Here is a 13886-nt window from a genome sequence, read left to right on the forward strand (position 1 = left end):
GTTTCAACATCTGCAAGTCAATCAGCATGATATACCACATTAGTAAATGAAGGATAAAAATCATATGATTATTTCAATAGAGTAGAAAAAGCATTTGATAAGATCCAACATTCACTTATCAGGGTCATGAAGATCTTTTTTGTACAGTTTTTCTGTGTATTCTTGCCACTTCTTAATATCTTCTGCTTCTGTTAGGTCCATACCATGTCTGTCCTTTATTGTGCTCATCTTTACATGAAATGTACCCTTGGTATCTCACATTTTCTTGAAGAGATCACTAATCTTTCCCATTCTATTGTTTTCCTCTATTTCTTTGCATTAATCTTTGAGGAAGGCTTTCTTCTCTCTCCTTGCTATTCTTTGGAACTCTGAATTCAAATGGGTGTATCTTTCCTTTTCTCCTTTGCCTTTTACATCTCTTCTTTTCTCAACTATTTATAACTTGTCAGACAACCATTTTGCCTTTTTGCATTTCTTTTTATTGAGGATGGTCTTGATTACTGCCTCCTGTACAATGTCATGAACCTCCATTCATAGTTCTTCAGGCACTTTGTCTATCAGATCTAATCCCTTGACTCTATTTGTCACTTCCACTGTATAATTGTAAGGATTTGATTTAGGTCACACTTGAATCGTTTAGTGGTTTTCCCTACTTTCTTCAATTTAAGTCTGAATTTGGCAATAAGGAATTCATGATCTGAGCCACAGTCAGCTCCCTGTCTTGTTTTTGCTGTCTGTATAGAGCTTCTCCATCTTTGGCTGCAAAGAATATAATCAATCTGATTTCGGTATTGACCATCTGGTGATGTCCATGTGTAGAGTTTTCTTTTGTGTTGTTGGAAGAGGGTGTTTGCTATGACCACTGCATTCTCTTGGCAAAACTCTGTCAGCCTTTGACCTGCTTTGTTTTGTACTCCAGGCCAAATTTGCCTGTTACTCCAGTTAGCTCTTGACTTCCCACTTTTGCATTCCAGTCCCCTATAATGAAGAGGACATCTTTTTTGAGTGTTAGTTCTAGAAGATCTTGTAGGTCTTCATAGAACTGTTCAACTTCAGCTTCTTCAGTGTTACTGGTTGGGGCATGGACTTAGATTACTGTGATTTTGAATGGTTTGCCTTGGAAACGAACAGAGATCATTTTGTCATTTTTGAGATTTCATTCAAGTAATGCATTTTGGGCTCTTTTGTTGACCATGATGGCTACTCCATTTCTTCTTAGGGATTCTTGCCCACAGTAGCAGATATAATGGTCATCTGAGTTAAATTCACCCATCCCAGTCCATTTTAGTTCACTGATTCCTAAAATGTCACTCACCTAAGTGGGCCTTAGGAATCATCACTATGAACAAAGCTAGTGCAGGTGATGGAATTCTATTTCAAATCCTAAAAGATGATGCTGTGAAAGTGCCACACTCAATAGCCAGGAAACCTGGAAAACTCAGCAGTGGCCACAGGACTGGAAAAGGTCAGTTTGCATTCCAATCCCAAAGAAAGGCAATGCCAAAGAATCTTCAAACTACCACACAATTGCACTCATCTCACAAGCAAGCAAAATAATTCGCAAAATTCTCCAAGCCAGGCTTTAACAGTACATGAACTATGAATGTTCATTGTTCAAGCTGGATTTAGAAAAGGCAGAGGAATCAGAAATCAAATTGCCAACATCTGCTGGATCATTGAAAAAGCAAGATAGTTCCAGAAAAACATCTACTTTTGCTTTATTGACTATACCAAAGCCTTTGACTCTGTGGATCACAACAAACTGTGGAAAATTCTTAAAGAGATGGGAACACCAGACCACCCGACCTGCCTCCTGACAAATCTGTATGCAGGTCAAGAAGCAGCAGTTAGAACTGGACATGGAAAAACAGACTGGTTCCAAATCGGGAAAGGAGTATGTCAAGGCTGTATATTGTCACCCTGCTTATTTAACTTAGGCAGAGTATATCATCCAAAATGCCAGGCTGGATGAAGCACAAATTGGAATCAAGATTGCCAGGAGAAATATCAATAACCTCAGATATGCAGATGACACCACCCTTATGGCAGAAAGTGAAGAACTAAAGAGCCTCTTGATGAAAGTGAAAGAGGAGAGCGAAGAAGTTGACTTAAAACTCAACATTCAGAAAACTAAGATTATGGTATCCGGTCCCATCGCTTCATGGCAAACAGATGGGGAAACAGTGGGAACAGTGAAAGACTTCATTTTGGGGGGCTCCAAAATCACTGCAAATGGTGACAGTAGCCATGAAATTAAAAGACACTTACTCCTTGGAAGAAAAGCTATGACCAACCTAGACAGCATATTAAAAAGCAGGGGCATTATTTTACCAACAAAGGTCCAGCTAGTCTTTCCAGTAGTCACGTATGGATGTGAGAGATGGACCATAAAGAAAGCTGAGCAGCGAAGAATTGATGCTTTTGAACTGTGGTGTTGGAGAAGACTCTTGCGAGTCCCTTGGACTGCAAGGAGATCCAACCAGTCCATCCTAAAGAAAATCAGTCCTGAATATTCATTGGAAGGACTGATTCTGAAGCTGAAACTCCAATACTTTGGCCACCTGATGTGAAGAACTGACTCACTGGAAAAGACCCTGATGCTGGGAGGGATTGGGGGCAGGAGGAGAAGGGGACAACAGAGGATGAGATGGTTGGATGGCATTACTGACGCGATGGACATGAGTTTGAGTAGGCTCCAGGAGTTGGTGATGGACAGGGAAGCCTGGCACTTTGCAGTCCATGGGGTCGCAGAGTCAGACATGACTGAGTGACTGAACTGAATGTCCACTTATGATAAAAACTCTCAATAAAGTGGATACAGAGGGAACAAACCTCAACATGATAAAGGCCATTTATCACAAGCCCACAACTAATATCATACTCAGGGTAAAAAACTAAAAACTATTGGCCTAAGATCAGGAACAAGACAGGGATGCCCACTCACACCATTTTTATTCAGCGTAGCATTGGCAGCCCTAGTCAGAGAAGTTATACAAGAAATAGAAATAAAAAGCATCCAAACTGGAAATCAAGATATAAAACTGTCACTATTTGCAGATGACAAGATCTTATGTATAGAAAACCCTAAAGATTCCACTAAAAACTATTATAAACAATAAATGAATACAGGAAAGTTGCAGCGTATAAAATCAACATACAAAAATCAGTTTCATTTCTATATACTAACAATAAACTATCAGAAAGAAATTTAAAAAGCAATCATGTTTACAATTGCAATGAGAAGAACAATATACACAGGAATAAATTAAACCAAGAGGTGAAAACCCTATACACTGAAAACTATAGGATGTTGTTGAAAGAAATTGCAAAAGACACAAAGAAATGGAAAGGTATTTTGTACTTATGAATTGAAGAACTAACATTGTGTAAATGTTCATATTACCTAAAGTTATCTACAGATTCAATGTAATCCCTTTCAAAATCTCAATGAAAATTTTCACAGAAGTAGAAAGGAAAAATCTAAAATTTATATGGAACCACCAAAAATCTCAAAAAGCCCAGGCAATCTTGAGTAAAAAAGAACAAAAAAGAATCACTCCCTGATTCAAAATTGTACTACAATGCTAGAGTAATCAAAACAGCATGGTATTGGCAGAAAATCAGACATACAGATCAATGGAATAGAATTGAGAGCCCAGACACAAACCCACACATTTATGGATAACTGATTTATTATTTCAATTTGTGACAAATGAGTCAAGACCATACAATGGAGAACAGCAAATCTCTTCAATAAATGGTGTTGAGAAAACTGCACAGTCACATAAAAAAGAATGAAGCTAGACCACCATCTTACACCATACACAAAATCAACTCAAAATGGATTTTTAAAAAAAGAAAAATTTGAAGACCTGAAATCATAAAATTCCTGGAAGAAAGCATAGGCAATATGCTCTTTACCATTACTCGTAGTAATATCTTTTTGCATATGTTTTCTCAGGCAAGGGAAATAACCTCAAAAATAAACAAATGGGTGGGAATTCCCTGGTGGTCCAATGGTTAGGACTCCGTGCTTTCATTGTCAAAGATTTGATTTCAGTCTCTGGTCAGGGCATTAAGATCCCACAAGCAACATGGCATGACCAAAAAATAAATAGATAAATAAGTGGGACTACATCAAATTAAAAGCTTTTGCCCAGCAAAGGAAACCACCAACAAAACAGACAAATCTATTGAATGGAAGAAGACATTTGCAAATCATATATACAATTAGGGGTTAACATTCAAAATATAAAGAACACATACAACTCAAGAAAAACCAAAACAAAATGCAATTGAAAAATGGGCAGAGGCTATGAACAGACATTTTCCCAGAGAAGACATGGAGATGGCCAACAGACAAATGAAAATATGTTCAACACCACTAATTATTAGGGAAATACAAATCAAAACAACAGAAAGTTATCACCTCACACTTATTAGAATGGCTATTATCAAAAATACAATAAATAGCAAATGTTGGAAAGGATGTAGAGAAAAGGAAATTCTCATTCACTGTTGGTAGGATTGTAAATTTGTGTATCCATAATGGAGGTTCCTCAAAAAATTAAGAATAGATCTACTATACAATTCAGGTATTCTACTCCTGAGTATTCAAAGAAAACAAAAACACTAATTTGAAAAGATATACACACCTCTATGTTCATTGCAACATTATTTACAATAACCAAGATATGGAAACAACCTATGATCTTATCCATGGATGAATGGATCAAGATGTCACACACATACACATATATACATATATATATACCACATATAATCCATATATATATATATAGTATATATATACACCATTCAGTCATAAAAGGTGAAATCTTGCCATTTGTGACAGCCTGGATGGCCCTTGAGGGTATCATGCTAAGTGAAATAAGACAGATGTAGAAAGACAAATATCATATGATTTCACTCATGTGGAATGTAAAATATAAATAAATAAATGAACAAACAAAACACATAGATATGGAGAACAGACAGGAAGGAGGTTGAGAGGGAAGGTGAAATAAGTAAAGATCAACTGTATAGTGATGGATGGAAGCTAGACTTTTGGTGGAAAGCACACTCATGTTGTGAAGTCGCTCAGTCGTGTCCGACTCTTTGCGACCCGATGGACTGTAGCCCACCAGGCTCCTCCATCCATGGAATTTTCTAGGCAAGAGTACTGGAGTGGGTTGCACACTATTGTGTATTTAAAAGCGAAATTACAATGTTGTACACATGAAACTAATATGTTACAAATCAATGTTGCCTCAATTTAAAAAATAAAATTTGAAAAAGTATGCCATTTCTCAATCAATGGAAAAGAGAAGGTTAAATCAACTTGAAGCGGGAAAAAAAAAGTTTTTCTTGTATTGAGCCAAAAACTCTTTTTACTTGTTAAATAAAGTTAGGGGGAAATGTTAGTTGGGGAAAAATTGATAGGGTTTTAAAGGTAAATAGCACCAAGGAATCTGGAAACTACTAAAGTGATGATGGAAGAGAACATTCAGAGAAACAAGTAAACATGTACTTAGAAAGAAAAAAATCTCTTTCATAGCTGAGTCAAAGATGTTACTGTAGGAGAGAAGTACCTTTCAAAAAGGGTAAGGCAAGCAAATAAAAGGGAATAAGGATGCAACAGAATCATATTAAGAGGCACAGACTAGAAGTTCCTTTTGCAATCAACTGTAACAAATAGTGCTAGGGAATTAAAAAAGAACTCAGGGAAAAAATTAGAAAACTATTTTCCAAATCTATTATCTCTGACTACAGCTGCCAACTGGGTTGTAAGGACATACGGGCTGTAAATGTGGTTTGTGTTCATGAAAAAACCTTCAGAAGGGACCAGAGAAAATAACATATATGCAGTCATGTAGCATTTATAATAATGATGATGATATCTTCATTTCCAATAATAGTATTTACATGTACCTTTGTCATGCTTACTCTGTGCTTCACCCTATCTTAAGCACTTCTAGTGTCTTAATTCAATTAATCCTTACAACACCCCTAAAAAGCAGGCACTAATATCCTTGTTTTACCATTAAGGAAAATAAAGTCCGGGAAATTTACTGTCACACAGCAGCTAGTCAGTAAAGGGCTCACTCATATCCAGGAGTCCGTGCTCTAGAGTACATGCACTTAACCCCAGTAACACTGCCTCTCTGGCCAAAACATTCCCTCCAGCTGTGATTGCCAAAGGGTAGTCCTTTGTCAAAACTATTTTCAAAATAATACTAAGATTTTTTTTTTTCTTTTTTCATTCTCATGTGTTTACGAGTACACAGAGGAAATCTCCAGAGGCTACAGGAAGTATAATGACATCATCACTTTAATGGCTAATAGACAATGGGTTTGTATAGTCTTGTGTTTTCTGGGGTTTTCTTTTTATGAACTTTTATTGGCATATAAATTGCTTTACAGTGTTGTGTTAGGTCTCTACTGGGCAGCAAAGTGAATCAGGTGTACATATATGCACTCTTCAAAAGATTTCCTTCCCATTTAGGTCACCACAGAGCATTGAGTAGAGTTCCCTGTGCTAGACAGTAGGTTCTCATCTATTTTATACATAGTAGGGTATATACCCGGAGAAGGCAGTGGCACCCCACTCCAGCACTCTTGCCTGGAAAATCCCATGGACGGAGGAGCCTGATAGGCTGCAGTCTGTGGGGTCGCTAAGAGTCGGACACGACAGAGCGACTTCACTTTCATTTTTCACTGTCATGCATTGGAGAAGGAAATGGCAACCCACTCCAGTGTTCTTGCCTGGAGAATCCCAGGAACAGCTGAGCCTGGTAGGAGGCCGTCTATGGGGTCGCACACAGTCGGACACAACTGAAGCGACTTAGCAGCAGCAGCAGCAGGGTATATACCTGGGATTTTCTAAGGTTAAGCTGTTTGGGATCCTGAAACCAAAAAGTCTGAGAACCATTGCCCTGAAGTAAAGTGTTCTCTGGTTTCTGAAGGAATAATCATGACTTATTGCCATAATTTATTCATTCTGTCATTCAATAATTACTGATTATGCCAGATATAGGGATTACATTGGTGGATAAGAGGGGCATGGTCCCTTGAGTTTGGTGTGATGGTTCTAAAACATTAGGGTGCATGTGAGTCCCTTGGTAAGTACAAATTAAAATGCAGATTAACTTTTTAGGGGGTGGGGCTCAGGAATTTTTATATATATCCACTAACTATACATTGGAAAACGCTGGTCTAGTAGTTGTTTAGCATGAAGAGAATAATTGGAGAAATGAAAGTGATCACCACAGACTCTGAGTCTGCTAAAGAGCCATACCATAAACACTGTCATAGAAACTCTTACATTCTTGACCTGCATACAGATTTGTCAGGAGGCAGGTCAGGTGGTCTGGTATTCCCATCTCTTTCAGAATTTTCCACAGTTTGTTGTGATCCACACAGTCAAAGGCTTTGGTGTAGTCAATAAAGCAGAAATAGATGTTTTTCTGAAACTCTCTTGCTTTTTCAATGATCCAGCAGATGTTGGCAATTTGATCTCTGGTTCCTCTGAGACGAGAGATAGTGTAACATATTTGTATAGTGGAAGAAATTGATGGTGCAGAAGAGAGGGTATAAGTGTAGGAGCAAAGCCTGTGAATAAGCAAAGGGGATTGGAATTTAGCACACAGATGAGGGATTGGCCTTAAATGTTAATGAGAATAGTTCATCCATTGTCACAGGAGAGAAGGCAGACAGGTATAGGCCTAGGTGTTTCAGTAGCTTGGTGAAAAAGTTTTTGGCAGCAAGATGATGGAGTAGAACGTGCGGTCATCTTCTCCTGCAAGAACTCCAAAATTACAACTCGCTGCTGAACAACCATTGACAGGAGAATGTTGGATTTCACCAAAAACGATACCCCACGTCCAAGGGCAAATGAGAAGCCCCAGCAAGATGGCAGGAGGGGTGAAATCGCATTTAGAATCAAACCCCACACCCACCAGAGACCCTCGTAGGACTCAAACAAACCTTGTGCACACCAGGATCAAGAAACCCCCACAGAGACTGAGCCAGAGATTTCAGTACTATACAGCAAACCTAGCATGTCCTATATACTATACGTGGCCTACTCTTGAAAGCAGACACGATTATCCCCATTTTAGAGATGAACTAGAATTAATTTTATAACTCACTTCATATTTCACTGAAAAAATAGAGAAATGCAATTGAAAACTACTTTAACTTTTTTACCAAGCTACTGAACTACCTAGGCCTATACCTGTCTGCCTTCTCTCCTGTGACAATGGATGAACTCTTCTCATTAATATTTAAGGCCAATCCCCTCATCTGTGTGCTAGATTCCAATCCCTTTTCCTTGCTCACAGGCTTTGCTCCTATAACTATATCCTCTCTCTTCTACACCATCAATTTCTTCCTCTATAAAATGTTATAGTATCTCCCATCTTTGGAGAAAAACAAAATGTTGTTTCTATCATGACATTGCCTATTTTCTCTGCTCTCCTATGTCAATGGCAGTGTAAATTATGCTTAGTCACATATAACATAAAATCCAAAATATATAAGACAGGGTCCATTTTCTTTTATATAAAGGAAGCTCAGAGGTAGAGATTATGGGTTCATGCTGTCCCTAGGGACCCAAACTCCTCTGTCTTCCTTCTTGGCCATCCTTTGCATAGAACTTCCAGGCTCAAGGTCACCTTCTGACCCAATATACCTACTGTACTCCAGACATCTATGTTCCAGTTTTCAGCATACCAAAATCTAAAAAAGATACAACTTATGACTAAGCACTTCCTGGAAGGTAAAGCAAGAACAATTTCTAATGGATTAGTAATATTGCCTCTTTAGCTGGATAGTGAGTGATTGCATTTTATTTTTAATCACTATATAATAAATAGACATGACTATGTATAAAATACTCTCTTGTAGATTTTCAGTGTTTAAAAACAATCACTTGACAAAAGAAAAACAAAATAAATGAAGAGAAAGAAGGAATTAATAAAGAACAATCTGATATTAATAAAATCGGAAACTGATACATTGTAGAAATAAGAAAAACCGCAAAACAAAATGTTTTCAAAGGTTGATAAAAAGTCCTCTGCTAAGTGTTATTAAGGAAAATAAAACAAATATATGAAGAATGTGTAAGGCAATGTAACCACAGAAACACACAAAAGAAATGAGTAGCTAATACAAATTTATGAAAGAGTTACTATGGGTCGGACACTGTTTTAGATATGCTGTCATTTAAATTTCACAAGTGTAAGTATTATGTAATTTAATTTTCACAACAGCTTTATACATAAAATAGATTTTACTGTTATCCCTATTTCCCAAATGAGACAAAACTTAGCAGAGAGAGGTAAAAGAACTTCCCCAAATTTACATTGCTAGTAAGTGACAGAGCTAGATTAGAATTAGGCAGTATATGTCTTTAATCCTTCCTCAACATTGCCTTTCTTTAAATGTTTATCTCACGGAGTGTTGTTGTCCAGAAGATCCTTACAGACCACTTAATCCTTTTCTCATTTTATGGTAGAGGATCTTTTTTTAGATTGTCCTAAAAAATGGAACAAACCCTCTGGAGAGATTTAGAAGAGTAAGTGGACATGTTGTTGACCTAAAGAACAAATACAAAATTTATAAGAAAATATTATGTACAACTCATGGCAATAAATTTGAAAATCTAGAAGGAGGAAATAATTTTTGAGCAAAATATAACTGATGAAATTGATTTAATAAGCAGGGAAAAGCCTAAAATGAAATTAATAACTATGTAAGAAATTGGAAGTATAATTAAAAGTCTATCTTTTAAAGACACATCAGTCTCAGGTGGTTTCACAGCAGAGCATGTATCATTTTTAAAGAACAAATATTCCTATCTTATTTAAATTATTCCACACTATTGGGGGAAAAAAAGGGCTTCCCTGCTGACTCAGTGGTAAAGAATTCACTTGCCAGTTCAGGACCTGTAGGTTCCATCCTTGGGTGGGGAAGACCCCCTAGAGGAGGACATGGTAATCCACTCCGGTATTCTTGCTGGGACAATCCCATGGGCAGAGGAGTCTAGCAGGCTACAGTCCATGGAATCGCAAAGAATCAGATACAGCTGAAGGAACTGAGCATGCACAGGGGCTGATAGAAAGGAAAAGGTGGAGCAGGAGACATGCAGGGTCTTAGTGTCTCGACCAGGGATCAAACTTGTGCACCCTGCAGTGGAAGCATGCAGACTTAAACCACTGCGCCTCCAGGGAAGTCCAGGAATGTCTATCATGTACTGAATGATTTACCTGTAATATGTAACTGAATACTTAAAACTCACACCAATTAAAAGATGAGATATCTGTGACTCAGAAAAACCAAGTAACTTGCCTAAGTTCACCCAGTTTGGAAGCAACTAAGTAGTTACTTGTCCAGGAAAAAAGTCAATAAAGACAATAGAATATCATCTGAGCTTCTGAAATTGTTACAGTATTATTCAAGTAAGTAGACAGTTTAAAAATGTTAAAGTCAAGGAGTCAGTTTTTTATAAAGAGGCAATTATAAGTAAGGAAGGATTTCCCCCAAACAGTGCAGGTCTTCTTTATTTAAGGGTAGAACTTCATTGTGAAGAATATAAATGTCAGTTTGTAATAAAAAATATTCACACACACGGAAACATGAAAGAAACATCTGAATAAAGGCATGCCTAAATATTTCTAGTGGGTCCAATTATTCAACTAGCAGACATTCCTTCTTTTTAGTCTCTATGACACGATCAGTTCTTTCTGTGGCAGTAGATGCAGAGGCCCCTGCAGACCAGAGAGTGCCTCCTATGAATAGTGCTGAGCATGGGATAAATTTCCCTCAGCTTTCTAAAGATTTGTGGTGATGAATTAAGAAGATCATTCCATTATTTTTCTTTCCCAAACCTTTCTTAAAGCTTCTTTCACATCCTTGTTTCTCAAAGAGTAGATAAGAGGGTTGAGCAGTGGGATCACCACTGTGTAGATCACAGCAACTGTGCGGTCTTGGGTTAGGGAGTAGCTGGACCTGGGGCGCAGGTACATGAAAAGTGTTGTGCCGTAGAAGAGGCACACAGCAGTGAAGTGGGAAGCACAGGTGGAAAAGGCCTTGAATCTGCCCTGGGCTGAGTTCATCCTCAGGATGGTGATGAGAATTAAGAGGTAGGAGACCAAGATGGTGAGGGTACAGCTCAAAAGGTTGAAACCAGCAAAAACGAAGAGCAAGATTTCACACAGTGAGGTGTCCACACAAGACAGAGACAGGATGGGTGGTCCATCACAGAAGAAGTGAGTGACCACGTGAGTACCACAGAATTTCAGACTAAAGATACAGCTTGTGTGGATCAGAGAATTAAGAAATCCTGCACCATAGGATCCCACAATCAGAGAGGCACAGACCGTAGGAGACATGGCAATTGGGTAGAGCAGGGGGTTACAAACAGCCGCATAGCGGTCATAGGCCATGGCAGCAATGAGATAGCATTCACTGGTGGCAAAACCCGCATAGAAAAACATCTGAACCACACAGCCAAGATAGGTGATCACCTTCCTCTTGGCCAAGAAGTTCACCAGAGTCTGGGGGACAACCGTGGAGGAGTAGCAGAAATCCAAGAAGGAGAGGCTCTTCAGGAGGGAGTACATGGGTGTGTGCAGCGTGGCACTTACATGGATCAGAAGAAACATGATTAGATTCCCCAGCAGTGTGATAGTATACATGCCCAGGAACACCACGAAGAGCAGCTTCTGGAGCCAGGGGTCACTGGTGAGCCCCAAAAGCTCAAACTCAGTCTCTCGGCTCAGGTTGGCCCCTTCCATATTTCTTCAATGCTCTGTGACGTGGAAAGAGAGGACCACCGGAAAGAAGTGAAACACCCAGAGGCTCTCACGGGCTTAATTCTGCCCTAAGGACAGCCTTCTGAAGATTGCTCTCACTGAGGAAGTCTGCTTTTGTCAGTGGGATTCTGTCACAGAGAAGTTCTCCTCAACTTGGCTGATTAGTCACTTAGGAAGTATTACTTGAGCAGCAATGGAAAATAGAAATGAAATATACACAATTTGGTCTCTTAGGGATCTTAAAAAATTCTAAATAATGAAACAATTACTTACCAAAAATTTATTGACCATCTTCTATAAACTTAGCTCTATGTTCTTCCTGTCAGGAATTCAAGTATGTCGGACTTCAAGAAGCCTATATTCTAGAGACTATACATTTTGTGTCTAAGCACACATGCTGTGGCATCAGACTGATAAGGTTCCAAACAGACCTCATCATTAGCCAGCTAGGTAACCTTGGGAATGTTACTTAACCTTTCTTCTGATTTTCAGTTTTCTGTAAAATAGGAATAACAACACTAATCTCAAAAGTTTATTGTAAAAATTCAATGAATTAATTCCTGTAAAGCACTTGAACAAAGCCTGGCACTTTGAGAAAGAATGTTAGCTTGATTATTCTTGTTGGAGAGAAAAATCTAACACAAAACTAAACAATAAAAATAAATAAATGAAACAGCGACAAGATTTAGCAAACAACCTACCACCAAACAAAATAGAAGAGAAACGTGTACTAAGTGAGAGTGACTAACCAAGCCTTCAGAGGATCTGGAGAATTCTAGAGGAGTAGAAGGTGGTTCGTTGGCTCAGCTATACAATTGCTTCTCAGAACTTGGCACAAGTCAAGCACTATTGTGGACTCTAAAGGTGATGGGGGTTGGGATGTGGAGAAATAGGGGTGGTATAAGGCTGCAGAGTGTACACTGAGACCTTGCACTCCAGAGCATCAGCCAAGGGGAAAACGTCACCCATCCTTCATGAAGGCACTATCATTTCCAGTGAATAGAATCACCTTCTTCTCAAGGGATGTTGGGGCCAGCAGGGAAGGAATAGTCCCTCTCCAGGACTAGGGCTTTGTAAAAATGCCTTTTACACATAGAGAATGAATAAAGTCATGATGTACTCTTGAGAGTCCCTTGGGCTGCAAGGAGATCCATCCTAAAGGAAATCAGTCCTGAATACTTATTGGAAGGACTGATGCTGAAGCTGAAACTCCAATACTTTGGCCACCTGCTGCGAAGAACTGATTCATATGAAAAGACCCTGATTCTGGGAGGGATTGAAGGCAGGAGGAGAAGGGGGCAACAGAGGATAAGTTGGTTGGATGGCATCACCGACTCAATGGACATAAGTTTGAGTAAACTATGGGAGTTGAAGATGGACATGGAGGCCTGGCATGCTGCAGTCCACGGGGTCACAAAGAGTAGGACACGACTGGGCAACTGAACTGAACTGAACTGCACTGCACCACCTGAACACCACACTCTCTCCTGCTCCATTGGCTGCCAGCTCCTGAATTACCTTGGGCTCTGGAGTCAGCTAAGTATCCTGTGCTCTTTGGTGAGGATCCTCAGTTGTGAAGATGTTGAAACCAGCAGATGTGATAGAGGAGGCTAGAAAGGGAAAAAATTGAGCTCCCTCCTCCTGCCCTGAGGAGTAAATGAATAATGGAGCTGTGAAAGATGTTGGGAAGATTCCAGAGAGGAAAGAGCTGTCATGAACAGGCAAAAGATTCTAGTTTGTCCCATTGGCAAACTTTCCAGAATCAGCAAACTGCCAGAGCAGGGGAAGACTCTGGAATATGGATAACTAAATTTATACATACATTTGTTGAGGGACTTCCCTGGTGGTCCAGTGGTTAAGATCCTGTGGTTAAGGCTCTGTGCTCCCAATGCAGGGGACCTGGCTTTGATCTCTAGGCAAGGAACTAGATCCCACATACTGCAACTAATAGCTCACAAGCTGCAACTAAAGATCCTATATGCCACAACTAAGACTTGGCACAGCCAAATCAATAAATAAAATTTTTAAAAAATTTTAGCTATCAAGTAGATACTGAAGACACTATGGCTC

The 13886-nt window shown here is 39.1% G+C and overlaps 1 protein-coding gene across 1 annotated transcript; it reads right to left on the reverse strand.

The window, feature by feature from the left end:
- Positions 1-10862: 10862 nt before the first annotated feature.
- OR5AU1 (olfactory receptor family 5 subfamily AU member 1) lies at positions 10863-11945 on the reverse strand. The gene has a single exon (XM_068966769.1). It carries the CDS (start codon positions 11796-11798, stop codon positions 10863-10865), a length of 936 nt encoding a protein of 311 aa, XP_068822870.1. The 5' UTR covers positions 11799-11945.
- Positions 11946-13886: the final 1941 nt, after the last annotated feature.

The sequence above is a fragment of the Capricornis sumatraensis genome, chromosome 2 (genome assembly GCF_032405125.1).
Source record: "Capricornis sumatraensis isolate serow.1 chromosome 2, serow.2, whole genome shotgun sequence".
Taxonomy (NCBI): Eukaryota; Metazoa; Chordata; class Mammalia; order Artiodactyla; family Bovidae; genus Capricornis; species Capricornis sumatraensis.